General features: G+C 61.3%; 1 protein-coding gene across 2 annotated transcripts; it reads left to right on the top strand.

Moving 5' to 3' along the window:
* The first annotated feature begins 4,975 nt into the window (after positions 1–4,975).
* On the top strand, positions 4,976–20,521 carry ANO9 (anoctamin 9). 2 transcript variants are annotated; one of them, XM_053202682.1, is made up of 25 exons: positions 4,978–5,104; positions 5,642–5,750; positions 10,682–10,756; positions 10,839–10,966; positions 11,147–11,290; positions 12,140–12,186; positions 12,314–12,372; positions 12,456–12,529; positions 12,742–12,876; positions 12,990–13,086; positions 13,276–13,336; positions 13,451–13,533; positions 13,654–13,758; positions 13,832–13,993; positions 14,082–14,118; positions 14,334–14,445; positions 16,933–16,990; positions 17,277–17,374; positions 17,526–17,665; positions 17,794–17,946; positions 18,700–18,847; positions 19,415–19,516; positions 19,608–19,701; positions 19,818–19,930; positions 20,037–20,521. In XM_053202682.1, exons 2-25 carry the CDS (start codon positions 5,694–5,696, stop codon positions 20,062–20,064), a joined length of 2,310 nt encoding a protein of 769 aa, XP_053058657.1. In that variant the 5' UTR covers positions 4,978–5,104; positions 5,642–5,693; the 3' UTR covers positions 20,065–20,521. The 2 variants fall into 2 exon arrangements, with proteins under 2 accessions (XP_053058656.1, XP_053058657.1); XM_053202681.1 differs by lacking the exons at positions 19,415–19,516; positions 19,608–19,701; positions 19,818–19,930; positions 20,037–20,521 and having other exon boundaries at positions 4,976–5,104; positions 17,794–18,749.
* Positions 20,522–20,739: the final 218 nt, after the last annotated feature.

Genomic DNA, 20,739 nt, shown 5'->3' with positions numbered 1-20,739 from the left:
ATTTGAATTCTCTGCTATTCCCAGATAAACTCATTTTGCTGGTAATTATGGTTGACGGTGTTATTTTTAAGGTTAACAAGCCTTCCAGGATGCCCTCTGTCCAGCCCTGGGCCAACTCCACACCCCAGGCCCTGACCCCACCCACACGGGCCTGGGCTGCCAACTTCTCTGTGGCCACCGTCCAGTGCACGTGCAAGTGTGAGGCTAGGGCTGCACCTTGGTCTCCGTCCCAAAGGCCACAAGGAGTCACACAAGGTCACTTTCACCCGAACTAGGACCGCGGTCCCCACTGCACTGGCCTGCCCAGACTGACACACCGAGACTTGCTTTATCCAGGGAAGCGATGCTGGACCCGGGTGCCTAGAGCAGGTCAGCTCCCACCCCCCCTTCTTTCCAGCAAGCACCCCACGGGCTGGTTCCTCACTCTGCCCTGAGGGCCCCTCAGAGCCATCCTCAAGGCCCCTTTTCTCCACCCCAGCTCTGTTCCACCCAAATTCCCAGTGCTGCCCTCTGCTGTGGGGATAACTTCTTGGATATGGGTATTTCTCCCAAACTGTGCTGGGAGCCACCCCCCTCCTACGTGAAGGGGGCCACTGCCTCTCCAAGGCACAGACACTGGACAGGATAGGGCTGGGCGGGGGTGGAGCTGGATAGGGTCTGTCAGGTTTGGGGGCCGGAGTGGAACACTGGGCAGGGGCTGAGCCAGACCCCCGGGGGGTGCCCTCTGCCCTGAGTGCAGACCACATGTTAGTTAACAGTCGCCACCAGGCTCTGGCCACGTGCCAGTGAGAATTCCCAAAGCTTTACAGACGCTAACTATTGTGGGGCACCTGGGGGGGGGGGCTCAGTCGGTTGAGCATCTGACCTCTGCTCAGGTCATGATCTCATGGCTTGTGGGTTCAAGCCCCACATCGGGCTCTGTGCTGACAGCTTGGAGCCTGGAGCCTCCATCGGATTCTGTGTCTCCATCTCTCTCTGCCCTCCCCCCGTTCATGCGTGCTCTCTCTGTGTCTCAAAAATAAATAAGAACATTAAAAACAAAAAACAAATGCTAACTACTGTGACCTCCACACCCTCTCGGGTTCTATTTTTCGTCTCTGGCTGAGAGACAGAGATGCTGAGGCACAGAATGTTGGTGAGCCCCCTACTCTCAGCTCTTCTGTCCCCACTGGAACCTAGAGCTTCTCCCGACCCCCCTGCTCTGCAAGGAGCGGTCCACCTGCGGCCTCGCCCCTGGGCCTGAGCTCACCTCCACCGTGTCCCCGCCTGGACCACTACCCTTCACTCTGGGTACAGCCTGGCTCAACCCTCCCTTCAGATACACGTGGCCTGGCAGGGTCCACCATGGGACTCAGGAGCGGGGAAGTTGTCTCAGAAGCCCAGCACTTTGTGGCTCAGGTGGCCTGGTGGCAGGTCAGAGCACTTAGCAGAGCAGCTCTGACGACATGGTCCAACACCCTGTGCCTGGGGCTCGCAGGGGGCCCGAGTCAGCAGGACTCACCCCGCCTGGGGAAGGGCCCAGCGGCCCTGGGCTTCCTCAGCCACACAGGTGATTGCCTGAAGGCCCAGGCACCAGGGGCTGTGAAGGCGGCCGATTCTGGCCTCTCTCAGGCATAGCTGGTCCTGTGAGCACAGCACATGGAGCCACAGATCTGGGTGGCATGTGTCCTGGCCTCAGATCCCAAGGTTTCCCGAGGCCTGAAGGACCCACATTCATGGTGGTAAATACTGAAAGTATTCACAGAAATGCTCTCGTAAAACACCCTTACAGGGAAGGGAGAGAAATCTGCGGGGGTCGGGACGACGCCTGTAAGTCTGTAAAGGTGAACACACTGCGGAGAACTCCCCCACATTCTGTTTTCTGAGGGCTGACGGAGAGGTTGGGGCTACGGGACTGTCAGCCCAGGCAAGAACGACTCTCTGCTCCTTAAAAACAGGAGCTGCTGGGAATTTAAGGCCCAGAGGCCTTGGCCAGGAGAGCATCAGGGAGACAGAGCTGCCCCCGGGGCGAGGACATCAGGGCCTGGGGTCCCCACCCTGAAGCCCTGGTCTGACAGGCAAGGACCTGTGTCTGGCCGATCCCAGGAGCAGAGGCCCAGCCTGGGAGAGGAATCTTCCCTGCAGGGGCCTGAGGACGGGGGTGGGGCGGGAGTGGGGTGTCTGCTGCCCCAGACAGGCGCTGTGAGCCAGAGAGGCCAGACGGAGGCCAGGGGCATCTGGGACCAGCCCAGAGAGAGCTTGGGAGGCCCTGACTCCAGCTGACCTGGCTGTGAGCCTCTGAGAACTGTCCTCACTGAGACATCAGAGTATCTTTGGGCCACAAGACAGGCCACTGGGGCTGGGAGGGCAGATTCCCAAGGTGAGGACATGCTCGTTCCTGCTTGCGGGATTTTACCTGGGGCACTCCCGGTGGCTTTGTCATCCTGACCCCCTCCGCAGCGTGGCCACCAGCCCCCAGTTAAAAGGAGTCGAGGCATGGGGCACCTGGGTGGCTCAGTCGGTTGAGCGTCCGACTTCGGCTCAGGTCATGATCTCACGGTCCGTGAGTTCGAGCCCCGCGTCGGGCTCTGCGCTGACAGCTCGGAGCCTGGAGCCTGCTTCGGATTCTGTGTCTCCCTCTCTCTCTGCCCCTCCCCCGCTCATGCTCTGCCTCTCTCTGTTTCAAAAATAAATAAAAACATTAAAAAAAACAACAACAAGGAGTCGAGGCAGCCTGGAGGCAGTGGGAACGGGAGGCCCGCCTCCTGCTGTACTTTGGCCTCACGGAGGACGACGGCTGGGCAGGGTGCTCTGGAGCTTGGAGGAGGAAGGAAAAGGGAGCAGGGTCCAGGGTCCATGGCCCATGGAGGCCTCGTGCTCTCCCCAAGACAGGGCAGCATGGAGCCCGACACAGGTTCCATCCTGCGACCCTGGGATCATGACGTGAGCTGAAATCAAGAGTCAGACGCTCAGTGGACTGAGCCCCGCAGGCGCCCCGTCATGATTCAGTTTGTAAAAATGATGTGTGTTAGGGAAAACTTGAGGAAAGCAAGCTGAGGGAAGAAAAGCATATCCCTCCATTCACCATTATATATATTCAACCTACTCTTCAGTTATTTTAAGGCATTTTCACTCAGTTGAGACAAAAAAATGCGTATGTGTTTTTAATCTGTGTTTTTTCACTTAACTGTGTAACATAAGCATTTTCCCATATGCTCGTAGCACTTTGAAAGAATCCTTTGTAACGGCTCAGCGGTGCTTTCTCAGACGTCTCCCTGCAGTTGGACATGTAGGTGGTTTATAATTTTTGCCTCCAAGGACAGATTCATATACATTGTCATTATTTTGGGGTTTTTTCCTTAGGATAGTTTATAAAAAGTTAAGTTAATAGAGTATAAGCAGTTTTAAGGCTTCTGATTCTTTTTGCTGAATTGCTCTCCCAAAGGGCTGTGCCAGATGGGACCGGGTGATGAGATCGGCCTTTATCTTACATCCTTCACCGAGAGTAGGACACCTGTCCCTGTCAGGCCAGGCAACCCCACCTGGGCTGGAGACACCTGCAATGACGCCTGTGTCAGGGGAAATCCATTGGGTTGTTTTAACGTGATGCGAATGTAAATGCAGACAGACCCCCCTGCGCCGGTGGAGTTGGAGACCAGGAGGAGACTGAGCCCAGGAGCTGGCTGGCAGTGTGGACCATGAGTTCGCATTACTCGTGCTCAAAAGCCCTTGCCTCTGTTCCCTGAACTCTAATGGGCCATTTGAAGCCTGTTGGCCTGTGCACACTGCTGTGTGACCCTAGTGTCCTTCTACCTTCTCAGGAAAAGTGATCGTAGTTCCCAGGCTACCTTGCAGGAAGTTTGGGCAAGTGACCAACTATGTGACAGGTGGAGAGCCCCTCCTTCACTTTCCTCTCCCTGCTGGCTTGAATGTGGCTGTGATGCCTGGTGGTTTAGCAGCCACTTTGAGCCATGTGGTGAGACCAAGTGTTTACAGTGGCAGAACAACAATTAATACTAGTCCTGGACTAACCCTGCCATGGGGACTCCGCGGCCTCAGTCTTAGTGCACGTGTCTGGGTTTGCTCCATCACACCCGCACAGGCTCTGTGCCGCTAGATCCCTCTCTCGGTCCCTCTTTGTCACAGTTTGGTCCTGGCCCCTGCTGCTGTCACAGCCTGCCATGGGGTTCCCGAAGCAGAAATGTGGGTGAGATGGAGCCACATAATCCCAGAGCAAATGTGTGTCAACGCTGGGCCTGGACCACAGGGTCACATGGGCTGCATGATGATGTGCCCTGACGCTGTGGGCGCTGCCTGTCCCCCGTGACCTCAGGTGCCCACTAACGCTGTTCCATGTTTCCACATGCCTTGCCCTGCTGCAGTTCTGCTCCGTCCTCAGCTTCCGAGCCGGGTGCCCCACGTCCCTGTTGGGGGCACTCTGCTCTCTGGTGGCCCAGAGCCTTCCCCAACTGCTGTCCTAGGACCATAGGATCCATGCGGCCCAGGGCCAGCGTGTGCCCTCAGGATCCCAAAGGTCCTCCCCTCTCCCAGTTGGGGTCCACAAAGCAGGGGCTCAGGGCAACAGTTTCTTCTTCATCTTCAATCCTTCCTGCCCATTTCTCCTCTAAGGGAACAAACACTGGACTTGGGGAGTGGGAGTCAAGGGCTGGATGCTCTGGGGCGAGGGGTGGGGGGCTGGGGAAAGTGTGTCCTGGGATCTGGAAGAGCGAAGCCTGGGATAGTGGGGAGTGCTCATGCGCTCCACTCATGCTGTACCCCAGGAGGGAGGTGCCAGTCTAACTCATCTTATAGGGGAACCCCCCTGCAGGTGAGGGCAGTGCCCTCAGGTCGGGGGAGGGGTCCCCACCTGACCAGGTCCTCAGGAAGGTGTCAACACCCTCCCCGCCCCCCCCCCCACACACACACAGGGAGGGGTGTGCCTTCCAGCACAGGAGTGGCAGCAGAAGGATCAGCCAGGAGAAGGAAGAAGAAGGAGGGAGGGGTGAGTCCCACGCGGAAGTCAGGTAGGACGCGCCCAGCTGCCTTGCTGCCACACTCCGGTCCAGCTCTGCGGGCACCGCGATCGATCGCTAGCCCCTCGCCAGACTCTGGGACCAGCATGCAGGTGAGTCGGGCTGGGCGGGGTCCATGCTTGTGGCCAGGCCACGCCCACCCCGTGGGCCCCTCCAGCCAGCCCTGCCAGCCTCGCCTGGAAAGTGCCCGTGGAGGTTCCCTGGAGCCCTCAAGGCTGAGGTGAGGGTGGCCAGAGCTCAGACGGAGCCCCTGGGTTGGCTGGGGGTTGGAGCAGGACAGAGGGCAGATTTCCTCCTGCCCAGCCAGGGATTCTGGGGACCCCAGGGCCAGGCCTTTAGTGCATACGTAGGGCCTACAAGAGGAGAGCTTGTCCATCTCTAGACTTTGCAGCTCTGCCCTGCAGAGGGAGAGGGGGCTCTGGTCTCCAGGGTGGGCTGACCTGGGGTTGGGGAGGCCCAGGGTGGCCGACCGGGCCCTCTGCTCCCTGGGAGTCCTGCCCCAGGCGGGTTGGTGGCCGGCTGGGGGATGTTGGACTCTGATTCTGGGAGGCAGAGTAGGAGGCTGTGGGAGTCCCAGGGAGGTGGGCAGGAAAACATCCTGGGAAGACATCGTTTTTCCCCTCTGCCAGGGGAGGTCATCCGGGCCTGGGCCAACGACTGGGTAGCTCTGGGAGGAGACCCATGCCGAGGATGAGAGCGAAACCAGCCTCCCACTCAGCCTCCCTGGGGCTCTGCCAGGTGTGGGCCAAGCAGGCGGCCTCCCGCCCCACCTTTGCCCAGGGCCTCCTCGGCCCTCCGAGAGCCAACTCTGCCACCTGGCTGCTCAGGCTAGCACACGGGCACACCTTAGCCTGACCCCAGCTTCCTCTGCCAGCCCTTTCCCCTCATGCCAGTCCCAAGCTGGGGTGAGGGAGACACTCGGGGCTGCCTAGGGGCGGGTGGGGAGGTGGCACGGGGTTTGGCTTAGGCTCGAGAATCAGTGCCTCGAAAGGGACGTACGCAGATGCAGACGGCAGGGGGGACGTGGTGGCCCCAGCCACGAGCGGGATCTGAACACACCCTTCCACTCCGGTCCCGACCATGGCTCCCCATGGCCCCAGCGGCCTGAGCAGCTTCCATAATCCCTCTTCTGCCAACCCCCAGCCTCACTTCCTGGCAGCTCCCTCCTTGCTCTTTATGCTTCTGCCAAGCTCAAGTGCTGAGTTCTGAGTCCCTGGGAGTACTAACTACCAAGTCCTTGTTGATGCTGAGCACTGAGTCTCTGGGAGGTACTGAGTACCAAGTCCTTGGAGGTGCTGAGTGCTGAGTCCCTGGGAGGTCCTGAGTACCAGGTCCCCGGACACTGATTGCATGCTGCCCCCCAGGGCCTGTCCCTACATGTTTCCCTCTCCCAGGAACGCTGCCCCTACTTTTTTGCCTCCTGCCAGCCTGTTGCCCTACAAGGCCAAGCTCCGGGCCGCCTCTCCAGGCCCCCGTGTCTACTGACACCGCACATCACCCTCAAGCCTGCTCTGTAGCAGGCTGCATCATAAAGGGTCTGGGGATGGGTGGATGGACACATGCGACGAGGAACTGACAGAAGACAGACGGACAGCTGAGGAGGTGGAGGGGGGCTGGGGGGGGTGCAGATGACTGGCTTCAGAAGTTGAAGAGAGAAGCAGGTGTGGGGAGATTCGCTCAGGAAGGGTGGACCCGGGGCGTCTGGGCTGAGTAAGCGAGGGTGGGCTTCTCTGTGCTTGTACACTTTAGTGGGGGTAGGAGGGTCCCCTCCTGGATGATGAAAGTCCAGGATGCCCATGGGGCCCAGGCAGAGGTGTGCTGTGACCCCAGGGTGAGATGTGCCACGGAGAGTGAGGGGCGGTCCAAACGTATTCATTGTGCAGCTGGGGTGTCACCCGTGCGTGCTCCATGTGGCCCACCTGATCAGGAGCTGGGTGGCAGTCCCACCTGCACAGCAGTGTCCTCAGTCTCACTGGTGACCTAGAGGCCAAACTGGGAAGGACTGCCCCAGCTCTAACTGTTCGTGTCCTGTGCTGTCGGGGTGGGAATGTCTCCCAGGAGTTGTGGTGTCTCCAGAAGTTTCCTCGTTTGGAGCCACTCTGGCCGGTGTTACGCCGTGGGCCCTGGCCCACTAGGTGTGCGGCTCGCCGGGGGTGGAAGCTGGAAGGACTAAAGGGAGAACAATATGGGTCTCCGAGCCTGCACCCCTCATCTGTGCAGGGACTTGCCTGGGGTCTGCACATGGCCGAGGCCAAGTGTGTAGGGACAGCCCCTGTCTCTGCCCTGGGGGCCTGGGGGCCTGATGGGCACACACAGCTTCCTGGAGGTGGAGCTTGCTGTAGGTGGGGGCGACTTCACATAAGCCCAGTCCCCACGTGTGAAGGCCTGTCACCCTGGAGGACAGACGGACCGATGGACAGCCTCGTCCTGGAGGCCGTGGCTGTGGCTGTGGCCCACAGAAGGGACTTGCATCCAGCGAGTGACCTCAGGGATGGTGAGCCCAGAGTACATGGGAAGCAGATTCTCAGAACCTGGTCCCTGTCTGGCTGTGGGGAGGAGGACGGCCAAATGGGAGGGGGGACCCTGACCTGACTGCTCCTGTGGGTGCCTGCCCATTGTCGGGGGTGACCAGGCAGTGACCTGGGGGGAGGGTCTCTGTCCAGTGGCGGGAATCAGATATCTTAGGTGCATCACTCCCCACTGTCCAGGTCACACGCCAGGCCCCCAGAAGAGGCCGAGTCAGCCTTTCCCAGTTGCTCTGGGCAACTGTCCCAAAGCTGTGCAATGTCTCTGGTAGGGGAAGGTGCTGTCCAAATCGGGAGCTGTACCAGGCCCAGCAGCCTCATTTCTGGGATTCAGTAAGGGCCCCCCGCCAAAAGCCTGAGCTTTGAGGTGCCTCTAGGACAGTCCCTCCTCCCCAGGCTCCATCCTCCTGCTTGGACCCCCGTGTTCTGCCCAGTCTGGTTTCCCCGTGCTAACCCTTCACCACCTGGGGTCCCATCTCCCACCCCTGGTTGTCCTGCCTGTTATTCCCACTGAAGCTGGGGTCTCTCCTCGCAGGATCTGCCAGAGGCGCTCAGTTCGGGGTTGGGGGTGGACAGGGAGAGCCCCCTCCCGCGTCTGAGGACAAGCACATGAGGTCCTGTCGGTGCACGGGTCATTGTCCGACACGGCACTTGCTGAGCCTGTGGTGGGCGAGTCACAGAACCCGAGGCTGATGACCTGGATGTCCCTGTTCCCATCCAGTTGACACTTTACTCTCTTCCCCGAGACAGAGGCACGTCAGCCCAGGGGCTCTCCCCGTCCCTGCAATTCTGTGAACGGCAGGTTTCTCCTCTGGCCCAAGATGGGACAGGAGTTTCAGACACCGTAAGCCATATCCGAGCGCTAGAGGCTTGTTGTCTGTGTTAGCCCAGGCTTCTGAGATGGACCCAGGGAGAGTGGGGCCGACCCGGGTCCCACCCTGGGGCTAGTAGTTCCTGGTGTGCCTGGGTGGGGTTGCAGGTTTTGAAACAAATAAAAAACAGATACCCAGTTAAATTGAATTTTACACAAAAACTTTCTTTCTAGGTATAAGTGTGTCCCATGCAATAACTGGGACATACTTATACTACAAAGCATCTGTTGTTTGTCTCGGATTCAACTGGGACCGGGCAGCCTGCATTCTTCCTGACAGCCCTTCAGGGCGGACTGGCTGGAGCAGCCCAGGGAGGCTTTCTGAAGGAGGCAGGTCTTGAGCTGGGTGGAAAGTGGTTGTGGAAGGGAAGGGGTAGGAGGTGGGCGGACCAGCAGGGGGAAGGAGGCCTGGCAGCGGGCAGGATAGAGAGGAGGGTGTGATGTGGTGCCAGACAGCCACGGCCCACACTGAGCTCGTAAGCCAGGAGAAGGGCGGCAGGGGTGGTGGGCTGGCAGGAGGCCATGGCAAGAGCCCAGCAGGAGCGAGGTGGGTGCTCTGTGGGCCCAGCCCCCAGGGCGTCCCCCGCACCCTCATCCCCGGGACGCTGCAGGGTCCCTGCGCCTCCCCGGAGAGCTGCCGGCTGGGAAGCGCGCTTAGCGCCACACTGGGGTGCAGGGCGCGTCCTGCAGCCAGGCCGGAAGAGGTGGGCAGTCTTGCCTGAGGGCGCACAGGGTTGGCAGCCCAGGCTCTGGGCTCCAAGGCCAAGGTCCCCTCCACATCTCAGCCCGGAGCTCCCCCCTTGGGACCCACTGTGACTGTCTGCCCTCGTCGCCCGCCTCCCGCACCTCCACTCCCTCGGCTGCCCGGCCCCGCGGCGAAAGGGCCCAGGTCTGCCTCGCAGCCTGCTGTCCGTCTGCTCATGAGGAGTGAGGCCTGAGCCCGCCCCCTCCCCACCTGTGCACGTTTAGCGCCTCTGTAAAGATTCCTGAGGGGTATAAAGACAGCACGAGGCTTCTCAGCGTCCCTCGCCCTGCTGCCCCGATGCCACAGCCCCGTGGCTGGGGATCTGGTCAGAACCTAGAGCCCGACACGGGCACCTGGACTCCGATGTCACCAGCTGCCCCACTTGCGTCCTTCCTGTTCCCGGGTCCTTGCAGGATCCCACGTGGCACTTATCCTCACGTCTCCTTGGGCACCTCCCGTCTGTGACGTTCCCTCTCTCCCTCCTTGTCCCTGGCCATCCGGCTTTGAGTCTGCTCAGGCTCTGGAGAAAGTCTGCTGTTTTCTCAAGCTGACCCAGGACTCCGTGTTTTGGGGGGGGGTCCCTAACAGCTAACCCATACCACTGTGACCTAGACCTTCATCATGTAGGGTGGGGCCCGCCGCTGGGCTCCTCTCCTTCCCCTTCCCACGCGTCCTTTCTCGGCCGGGAAGGCTGGAGCACACTCACAAGGGGGAGCACCGAGGGAGGAAGAGAGAAGGCCCCGTGCTGTCCATAAATGCCGCCACAGTAACCGGGGCCCAGGAGAGGCCCCGGGGGCTGTGCACTCATCCGCCTCCTCCTTGAGGTTCTGCCCCTGACTTATGATCCGTCTGTCTGGACGTGCCTGCAGCACGTACCCCTGGGGCTTCTCTTCGACTTTGAGCTCAGAGCCGTGTCACGCTGGTCCCCAGGGCTCCGTGTGTCGCAGCCCGTTCATGTCTCTGCTGCGTGATTGTCCACCGTGTGCGGGATAACTTCATCCAGCCACCCGCTGGTGGGAACTTGGGTTATCGCCACAATTTCTGTATGCAATATGCTACTGGGAGCATCCTGTTCAGGGGTAGGTGGCCCGGCTGTAGTCTAGGATGTTCAGCTTTGTTTCGCAAATTCGTGCACAGGGAATCTGTTTGACGCGGTCGGGCCACTGAAACGCCCGTAACCCAGTGGGTAGAGGGGATGCCTCCGGTGACCTGACCCGTGTTTCCCTGACCGTCTAGAGTTCCCGCGTCTTCCTCTTCTGTGAAACCCCTCTCTGCTGCTTGTCTTTTCTCAAGGATTTGAGGAGCTGTTTGCTTACGTTTTTGAACAGACCTTTGCCGGAGGCCCCGACGCCTCTCCAGCCATCCTTGCTCCTTGTGGTCCCAGCCCCGCTTGCAGCTGCCGCCTCGTCCGCTCGTTTTCCTGCACCCCTGCTTTACGTGTTGCCCCGTGCTGCCCCCTCGGTGCCGAGGCGCCCCGGCCGGGAGGGCTCTCCCCGCAGGAATGAGCCCCACCCTCCTCTACTCCCAGGCTGAGGAGAGCCTCCGGATCCTGGTGGGGACCGAAGGAGACAGCTTCCCACTGATGGAGATCAACGCCGGTGAGGTGAGTCCCCTGGTGAGGGGAGATGGGTCCCACCCATTCCCGGGCCCTGTGCCGGCCCCAGCCTCGCGCCTCCTACCTCCAGACCGAGGCCTCCGAGCAGTGGGATTACGTCCTCGTGGCTGACCGCCGCACCCAGAGAAACCCCAGGCAGGCCTGCCAGCAGCGACGGTTCCTGGAGGAGCTCAGGACAAAGGGCTTCCATTACAAGGTGTGCTGGCTGAGCGCCTGGCTTGGTGTGGGGCACAGGGGACAAGTGTGTCCCGGGGGCCCGGAGGCACGGCTGGGGCCTTGTGCCTGAGGTGGAAGGGACAGGCCAGTGTCAAAAAAGGACGAAGGGGATGGTTTCCAAAGTGGAGCGGAGGTCCCCAAGCGCCCTCCCGCCCCCCAGAGGATGGAGGACCGCGAGAAGGTGTTCTTCGGGGTCCGAGCCGACAGCAGGATCTTTGATCTATACCGCACACTCCTCATGGAGCCTGAGGGTCCTGCCGCCAGAGTGCAGCCTGCCAGGCCAGCCCCCATCCCAGCCACCACCAGGTGAGAGGCTGGCCCAGAACGCCGTGTCCCTGGTCCGGTCAGGCTTCCAGGCGTGGTCTCGTGTCAGAGGTCCCAGGGGCCGGGCTCCGTGACTCGGTGTCCGTGTCTGTCTGTGATAAGGGACAATTCAGTTCTTGCTTCTAGGAGAGTTCTGGAGGTTACGTGTGTTCCCCGAAGGGAGGGCGGGATTTGGACAGGCCGGGAGGACCCTCCCAGCCAGCCCTCCCCCCACCCCCGCCGACCTGGGATGTGGGTCCCCACCTCCCCTCTCCAGACCAGCTGCGCCTCCCCGGACCTCTCTCCTCAGCCTCCCAGGCCTCCCAGCCTCTTCTCTGCAAGCATCCCCTTCCCCTGCTGAGACTCCACCTTCCACACCACTCTACCCTCGCTCCCCATATCCCTCCTCTGTCACCTGCCTGGCCTTGGCACAGGCCTCTCTGAGCCTCAGTCTCCCCGTGTGCAAAATGGCTCACGGGGTGCGAGGGGGATTTGTGCATGTAAAGGCGTAGAGTGTGCTCCGAATGTGCGGGGGCTCCAGGTGGGAGGTGTGCTTGGAGGCGGGGGGTGGGGTCCAGGCCCAGTATCTGGGAGGGAACGGTGCAGGTCTGAGCCCTGGGAGGGGTCCTGGGAGGGGAGGGCTTACCCCGAGAGAGCCCCATCCTGGAGCCGTGGGGCACAGGCCACAGGAGGACTTAAGAGGTGGGGGTCGGGCTCCCAGGTGAGTCTTAGATTCTGGGGTCCGGTCAGGCAATCAAAGCAGGCAGGCTGGAGGCTCCACTAGGGACACAGAGGGGCCTGGGACCTGGCCAGACAGAGGATGGGGTCCCCTGAGGAGCTCTTGTGTTCCAGAATCCGAATTGTCAACTTTGTACTGAACAGCAAGACAGCAGCTGGTGGTAAGGATGGGGTGGGCAGGTGGCCTGTGCAGCGCCCCACCCCTGCCCCAGGAGGGGTGTCGATGTGGGGAGAGCAGGGCAGGGTCCCCCCTCACCCCTCTGACCCGACACTCCCTGTGACCTCCAGACACGTTAGAGGATTTGGTGAAGAATGGGGTCTTTGAGACCAGATTCGCCCTGCACAAGGTGAGGGGTGGGCCAGGGCTGGGAGAAGGCTTGAGGGCAGGACCGGAGGCAGGGAGCCCTCGCTGTCTGTCACCTGTGCCCAGGGGGAGGACGACCTGAAGAAGAAATGGGCCCAGTGGAGAAACATGGTGCACAAGCAGCCGATTGATGACATCAGGTGACACTGCCTCAGACAAATCACCTGCGTCCCCACAGACACACCCGTGGCCCCACAGACACACCCGTGTCCACGGCAGACAGATGTGTCTGTGCTCCTGGGTGGGACACAGCAGTCTGGTCTCCCCATGTGGCACCTGGACCCCGGCACTGGCCTGTGGGGTCACATCCGGGGGTGGGGAGGGGCGGCCTGACGGGGCAGCCTCCCCACAGGGACTACTTTGGCGAGAAGGTGGCCCTGTACTTCGCCTGGCTGGGCTGGTACACATACATGCTGGTGCCCGCTGCGGTGGCCGGCCTCGTCATCTTCCTGAGCGGCTTCTCCCTGTTCAACGCCAGTCAGATCAGGTGGGGATGGGAGGCCTGGGACGCGGGGGGGGGGGGGGGGAACAGGACCCCTCAGGGACCCCTCCTCCCCGAGTCAGGGGAGAGCTGCCACCAGCCCGTCCCTGCGCCCTCAGCAAGGAGATCTGTGAGGCGGACGACATCCTGCTGTGTCCTCGCGGGGACCATGGACGCAAGTACCAACGGCTCTCGGACACCTGCATGTTTGCCAAGGTATGTGGCTCCGGGCGTTCTGTTCCCTCCCAGCCGGGGGTCCCCTCCGGCCTGTCCTCTCCCAGCCGGGGGTCCCCTCCGGCCATCCTCTCCCACAAGCAGGGCGGAGGGTCTGCCCCTGCAGAGCCGTGGCGTGGGGGGCGGCAGGCCACAGAAGGCCGTCCCCAGCCTGGCTGCCGCTCTCCCCAGCTCACTCACCTCTTCGACAACGAGGGCACTGTGCTCTTTGCCATCTTCATGGCTCTGTGGGGTGAGTCGCTGGGGCGCTGGGAGGGAGGTGGGGGGGCGGCCTGAGCCCCGGGGCCACTCCCCGCCCCCTGCCACCACCCCAGCCCTGCCCCCTCTTCCCCCCCCCCCCCCCCAGCCACGGTGTTCCTGGAGATCTGGAAGCGGCAACGAGCCCGAGTGGTCCTGCACTGGGACCTGTATGGGTGGGACGAGGACCAGGTGAGCGGCCAGCCGTGCAGGGCTCTTTCCAGCGCCCCGTGCGGCCCCCACAGCGCGTGGGACGCGAGTGTCCCTGTGTGGCAGGCCGTCCCCCGACTGAGTGTTGCGTTCCCTCCACAGGAGGAAATGGCACTTGAGCTCATTAACTGCCCCGATTACAAGCTCCGGCCACACCAGCACTCCTACCTGAGAAGCACGGCCATCCTCACTCTGTGTCTCTTGATGGTACTCCTGGGGGGCCTGCCGGGGGGCTGGAGACCTGGGCCGGCGACAGCCCTCCTGAGGACCCTCCCCGCAGATCTGCCTCATGATCGGCATGGCCCACGTCCTGGTGGTCTATCGCGTCCTGGCCGCCGCCCTCTTCAACTCGGCCCTGCTCTTCCAGGAAGAGCAGGTGACCACGGCCGTGGTGGTGACCGGGGCCCTGGTCCACTACGTGGCCATCCTCATCACGACCAAGGTGGCTGGAGGGGGGGCGGACAGAGGGAGGGCGGGGCGGGGGTCTCCACCGAGGCCCCAAGTGAGCCGTCTGGTCTCCCGTCCCGCAGGTCAACAAGCGTGTGGCCCTCAAGCTCTGTGACTTCGGTGAGAGAGGAGGCGTCCGGCGCCTCTCTGGCCTTGGGGGGAGGGGTGCGCGGGAGAGGGACAGGACCCTTCGGGGCTGGGAGCCTGGGTCCCTGGATCCTCTGTCTCTGCCGCCTCTCACAGCTGGCAGACAGGTGAGGGCTGGCGGTGTCTCTGAGTTGTCGGGAGAGGGACAGGTTGGGGACGGGAGAGGGACAGCCCCCGTCTCATTCTAGAGAAGCCCAGGACGTTCTCAGAGCGCGAGAGCAAGTTCACCGTCAAGTTCTTCACTCTGCAGCTCTTTGCCCACTTCTCCTCCCTCGTCTACATCGCCTTCATCCTGGGCAGGTAGGGGCGGCCCCTCCCACCGCCTGCCTCCGACTCTTTCCCCTTTAAGGGAAATACCTGCTCATCTTAATTTTTAAAACGGTTCGTGCTCAGAGCAGCTGGAGCCCAACGGGCAAGAGCCTACGGTGAACCCCCGGCTCTCTGCTCCCTGCCCTCGAGGTGACCCTGTAACCGTTCGGTGGGTCTTTCCAGAACTTTTTACACATTGAAGGACCCACGCACATACACATGTTGACATACACTGCTGTCTCCTGCAAATAATCCTATCTTCTCTTTACGCTGAAAACATACCATGGGCACCTCCCACCTCTGCATGGATGCTGAGGCCTCACTTTTAAAACCACGCGATGAGCGCTATTTTGTGGAACGTGCTGGAATTTGTTTTCTCAGTTCAGCTGGTGGACGTTCGGCTCATCTCCAATGTTTGAGCTTCATAAAGCTGCATCCCGTGTAACACACATGCACCCCCCATTCCCTTTCCTTCTGGCAAAATGGACACGTTTTCGGTTCAACCAACATACACTTTTTTGTCCCTCCTGAAAAAAATAATTGCTTCACCTGTTCTGTGTGTTTAAACAGCACAAGACACAAACATATTGCCAATTGGTTCCAAACTCCAGCAGAACTTACAAAACCAACCCAAACCACACCAACTCCTCCAAGTACGTTCAAAGACATCAGGCGGTGCCTAGACCTGGGCCGTCCTTGCAGATGCCCCCGCCTAGGGGCCTGCCCCCCCCCCGCCTTGCGGCTGTGTGTGCTCACGCTGGGTCCGGGAGCCCCTTGTGGTCTGCCGTGTGGGACCCCGGGTTTCCCAGGCTTCCTGAGGAAGGGTCCGTAGGAAATCGGAGGCCCCTACTGCCGGAGGCAGACCTCTCCCTGCTCCACCCTCGGCTATGCTGGCTTCTGAAATCTCTCAGCAGACTGTCTTGGTGGCTGTTTTCACTGGACGGGCTTGAGTGGTTCGCCTCTCTCCTCTGCCTCGTGCACGGCGATCTCTGTCCGGGATCATCTCCACCTCCACACAAGTCTCCTGCCCTATTTCTTTCCAGGAGTGCTCTCAGCAGTGCGCCCGATGTCTGGGCCTCCCTGCTCCTGCCTCTCCCCTCCCCAGGCCTGCCGGCCCTTCCCTGGATGCCCACTTCTCCTCTTCTCCCGGCCTCGAAACATGCCAACGCCCCGGTATCTGTCCTCATGACCTGACGTCATCTAGACACATCAGTGAGGCCCACGTTCCTGTCTCCAGCACAGATCTCTCCCTGAGGTCCAGACTCACGGGTCCGGCTGCCTCTCGTTCCCCCTCAGATGCCCCGGCGACACGCCGGCCTTACCGCCCGTTTGTCCACACCGTCCCTCCTGCGCCCAGAGCCCTGGTCCCCCCACATTCCCCATTTTCCCTCTGGCCCCACGCTCTCTTGGCTGCAGTCTCTCTTACGGGACCGCAGCTCCCTGAGGGGTCTTTGCCGAGTGGGCAACCACAGCAGGCTTGGCCCGTAGAATCGACCTCAGTCAAATGGACAGAAATGACCCGGCACTTGCTGGGCCCGGAGCCTCGGGTCCTTCAGTCGCGAGTGGCTTTCATGCATCGTGTGTCTTTGGACACAGACGCCATTCCTTTTGTTTGGAAATGGGACCTTCTGAACGGACCGCCTAATTGCTTTTGCTTTTTTTCTCCCGTTTTTGCTCCAGCTTCTGGGAGTTCTTCTCGGCACTGGTTCCCAACCCTTTGATTGAATGTTTTACTTCTGTACACGCACTTCCCCTCAGGGCCCTCCTTTGGACAGTTCCTTCACAGCCTCCTTCTCATGCCCCCTGACCTCATGGCTTTTCTTGTCTGAGGAGCTTCCTCTTTTTTCCCCTTCTGCTCTGCAATTCCTTCTATGCTTTCCACGTTTCTTTTACTCTTTTACTCTTTCCCTAATGGTCTCCGATTCGGATGTTAGCGGCCTCCTTAGATGTCCTCCTTAGATGTTCTTGGCCCCCGTCCATCAGTGAGAAAGGCGCCTGCCAATGGCTGTGCTCTGGGCCACACCTCTCCCGCGAGGGGCTTTTGCTCTGTCAGTCCCTGCATCCTGCCTGGTGGCAGAAGGAAGCCTGTCAGTGTTGCTGGGAGCTCAGTGGGGGAGAGACAGTATGGGGGTCTCAGCATGCAGTGGTCCAGCCCCCTAGAAGCGAGACTCTGTCTTCCCGACCGTTGGCCAGGAACCTGATTTTTGGTTTAATGCAGTTTGTATTTTTTTTATCATGTAAGGGAAAGGAGGTGATTTTAAGCACAAAGTAATCCCGTGTGCACGGTTTCAATGGGGAGAAACTGAGGCCACTCCTAACAGGTCTTGTCAAGCACCTGCCTGCGCCTGGGATGGCCGGGCTGCTTGTGTGTGTGTGTGAGTGCGTGTGGAGGGATGTGTGTGGATGTGGGCAGGTCCCCCACCCCCACCCAGTCAGAAGCAAGGTCTGCCCCTCCTCTAGCCTAACTGTCCTTCCTAGGATCAATGGTCACCCCGGGAAGTCTGTGCGCCTGGCGGGGCTGTGGAGGCTGGAGGAGGTCAGTCTGTCCGGTACACTTTGTCATGCTGTCCCTGAGCACCCCCCCCCACAGCCCTGCCTCCCCATACCTGACCTCCCATCCCAACCCCTGACCTCTCCACCCCTGACCTCCCATCCCCCACAGCCCTGCCTCCCCATACCTGACCTCCCATCCCAACCCCTGACCTCTCCACCCCTGACCTCCCATCCCCCACAGCCCTGCCTCCCCATACCTGACCGCCCATCCCCACCCCTGATCTCCCACTCCCCACCCCTGACCCCCTGACCCCCCCATCCCCCCACAGTGCCATCTCAGTGGCTGCATGATGGACCTGTTCCTGCAGATGGCCATTATCATGGGTCTGAAACAAACACTCAGCAACTGCATGGAGTACCTGGGCCCGTGAGGACCTCCCTCCTTCCCTAGGGCCCTCCCGCTCCCCCCCCACCCCAGGGAGCCCCCCCATCTCCACATCTCCCAGAGCCAGCAGTCCCAAAGGGTCCTCAGCCCCCAGTTCCCCTCCCTGTTCCCCACTTGTTCTCATCACCCCCAGGTGGCTGGCCCACAAGTGTCGCTTAATACGGGTCAAGCTGGGCCACGCATCCGAGGACCCTGAGCTCAGGGACTGGCGGCGCAACTACCTCCTGAACCCAGTCAACACCTTCAGCCTGTTTGACGAGTTCATGGAGATGAGTACGTGGGTGGAGTTGGGGGCCTGACCTTGAGTCTCGGGGGCAGGTACTGGGGGACTGGCCGAGGGGGCGGGCGTTCTGGCGGGTGGCGTGCCCCACGGCACAAGGGGACATCTCCACACCCCCCAGTGATCCAGTACGGCTTCACGACCATCTTCGTGGCGGCCTTCCCGCTCGCCCCGCTGCTGGCGCTCTTCAGCAACCTCGTGGAGATCCGCCTGGACGCCATCAAGATGGTCAGGCTGCAGCGGCGCCTGGTGCCCCGCAAGGCCAAGGACATCGGTCAGGGGCCCGACTCGGTGGCGAGGAGCACGGGCGCTCCAGCCAGGGGCGGGGTGGCGAGGGGTGCTGGGACCAGTTGGTGCCCTCGAAATGATCCCAAGATAAGCCCCCTCCCCCCAGCCCTTCCCCAGGTTCTGCCTAGGCTGAGAACTGGCCTTGGAGAGTGGTGCTCAGGCCCCGGGAAGAGACGGGGCTGGTGTGCACCCGCAGGCCCCTGCCTCCCTCCCAGAGGAGGATCCAGCTTGGGGGGGGGGGGGGCCCAGGCAGAGGAGCTGGGCTCTGAGAGCCCGGAGCTGAGGGAGGGAGGGGTCCAGCAGCTGGGGGCAGGGACTAAGAGGTGGCCTCCGTCACCCAGACTGTCCTTGCCGAGATGGCCAGGTATCAGGGAAGAGCAGAGGGGACTGGGCGCTGGGTGTGGGCAGAGGGAGAGGTGGGGGGGGAGAGGCCCCACTCTAGGGCCCAGGTTAAGGTGTTCTGACCCGGGAGTGGGGCAAGCTTGGGGCAGCTGAGGGGTTCAGGCAGAAGATGGGGGCCAGGGGGGACCTGAGCCCCTCCTGGTCTATGTCCGCCACGGCCCAGGTTTTCCTCGTCAGTGAATGCTGCCCACTGAGCAGAGGCATGGGCAGAGGTGACAAGGCCCCACGACCATCCAAGCTCCCAGCCTTGGGGGACCATGGGTGGAGGCGGGGCGGGCAGTGTCAGAGGATCAGGGTTGGAGGAAGCAGACTGCTTCACCCCACTGCTGTGGCCCAGGGACCTGGCTGCAGGTGCTGGAGACCATCGGCGTGCTGGCGGTCATTGCCAACGGAATGGTCATCGCCTTCACATCGGAGTTCATCCCCCGAGTGGTGTACAAGTACCACTACGGCCCGTGCCGAAAGGGGGCCGACCCTGCAGTCGAGTAAGGGGGCGCCAGGGGAGCCTCAAACTGTCCCGAGACGCCTGGGAAAACTGGCCCAACCACAGCCCAGCCCTAGGGGAGCGCAGGGGAAGGGCTTGATGTGGCCAGTGTTGTCTGTGGTTGTCATGAATCTGGGCCTGAGTGGGGGTCCTGCCCTCCCATGACAATCTGCTAGGAACCCCCATGGGGGAATTAAGGTCCCAGCAGGAGCTGTTTTCTGAGCAGCCACCACCAGAATGACTCCCTCCCAAAAGTCAGATCCTCTGGGGTCTGCTCCACAGAAGAGGGCCGAACAGGGGACCACTGCTCCTACAGATGGGGTTTGCAGGGGTCTCCCTCCGGAAGGCTCCCCTTGGTTTTTGCCACGGAAGGCAGGGGGGCCCTCTCAGTCCCTTCAGTCACCCCCAGAGGCCCCTCTCCCACGCAGAGAAATGAAGGGGGTTCCGTGCTGTGCTCCACCCTGACAGCCCCCACCACACAGGTGCTTTCCAGGAAAGCACCCTGGAAGCCAGAAGAGGCCACGCTCTGCAGCCCACACCTGCCTCTGCCCTTCTCTCCCTCCCCCAGCTGCCTCACAGGTTACATCAACCACAGTCTGTCCGTGTTCCACACCAAGGACTTCCAGGACCCCATCCGGATAGAGGGCTCAGAGAACGTGACTGAGTGCAGGTCTGGACTCCCCCAGCCCCCATGAGCAACCTCTGAATTCCTGCCCTCGGCCCCCTGACCTCAGGTGCTCCCCCCCCCCCCCCCCCGCCAGGTACCGGGACTATCGCAACGCTCAGGACTACAACTTATCCGAGCAGTTCTGGGTCCTCCTGGCCATCCGCCTGGTCTTCCTTATCCTGTTTGAGGTGGGCCAGAACTGGGGGAGGGGCCCCACAATGGAGGCGGCTCTCTCCAGCCCTTCTCCCTGGCCCCCAGCCCCTAAAATGCCTGCTCAGCCCTTGTCCCGTCCCCCCACGCCCAGCACGTGGCCTTGTGCATCAAGCTCATTGCCGCCTGGTTCGTGCCCGATGTCCCCCAGTCGGTAAAGAACAAGGTTCTGGAAGACAAGTACCGGACACTCCGGGAAAAGATACGGTATGGGAGGCTGAGGCCAGGCGGGGGTGGGCCGGCCCGAGGTAGGGCCTCACCCTGAACCCCAACACTTCGCCCTGATCCCCAACAATCCCGGTCCTGCCTCCAGCTCCAGCCGCAAGAGCACAGATGTGTAGGAGACCCAGAGCTGGCCAAGAAGACTGGTGCCCGGAGCTGGGACTCAGAGCCACCACCACCTCCTCCCCCCCCCCCCCCACCGCTTATGTGTGGGGTCCCGGGAGGCCGGTGTATACGCGGGGTCTTGGAGGGCCTGCGTGCGTTTGAGGTGTTGCGGAGCAGCACTCTGTTGTCTAGGAGGCCTGTTTCACGTGTTAGGGCTCAGGCTTGGTACAGCCCTGACTTGAACTCTGACTGACTCCTGCCACCCACAGAACTGGGGTGGGGGGGTGCTTCTCAGCGCTCAGAACACAGGAAAACCAGCCCAGTCTCCTGAGCCTCTCTCTGACTTGTGGGACCCATATCCTACCCCCCCCCCCAATTCTGGCTGGTCAGGGGGCCCTGACCCCACCTCTCTGGCTCTCCTCAGCCTGAAGAACTTTCTATAATAAAATAAAAACTTCTTCATGTCAATTCTGGGCCTCTTGTGGATTGTGTCTGTCCTCAGGGCTAGATGAGAAATTCTCCCAGCTGGAGCAAAGTCTGGAATGTGGTAGCCTCCTGGTCCTCCTCTGGTTTTCCGTGGGTTTCCAAGCGAGCAGCGCCGTGTTGAGATCCTACCGTCCCTGCACGGGAGGGTCGGGGCAGGCTTCCCGGAGGAAGAGCTGGGGAGGAGGGGCAGAACCAGAACGGTA

This window comes from Acinonyx jubatus, chromosome D1 (genome assembly GCF_027475565.1).
Source record: "Acinonyx jubatus isolate Ajub_Pintada_27869175 chromosome D1, VMU_Ajub_asm_v1.0, whole genome shotgun sequence".
Taxonomy (NCBI): Eukaryota; Metazoa; Chordata; class Mammalia; order Carnivora; family Felidae; genus Acinonyx; species Acinonyx jubatus.
The sequence above is the reverse complement of the archived record's forward strand: the minus strand, read 5'-3'. Positions and strand labels throughout refer to the sequence as shown.

Excerpts from the sequence above, each read along its gene's own strand:
- ANO9 (XM_053202681.1), top strand. The coding sequence starts at position 5,694 with ATGCCGAGGATGAGAGCGAAACCAGCCTCCCACTCAGCCTCCCTGGGG. Across the intron at positions 13,534-13,653 it reads ATGGGTGGGACGAGGACCAG|GAGGAAATGGCACTTGAGCT; the intron begins GTGAGCGGCCAG and ends TTCCCTCCACAG. Across the intron at positions 14,119-14,333 it reads CCTCAAGCTCTGTGACTTCG|AGAAGCCCAGGACGTTCTCA; the intron begins GTGAGAGAGGAG and ends GTCTCATTCTAG.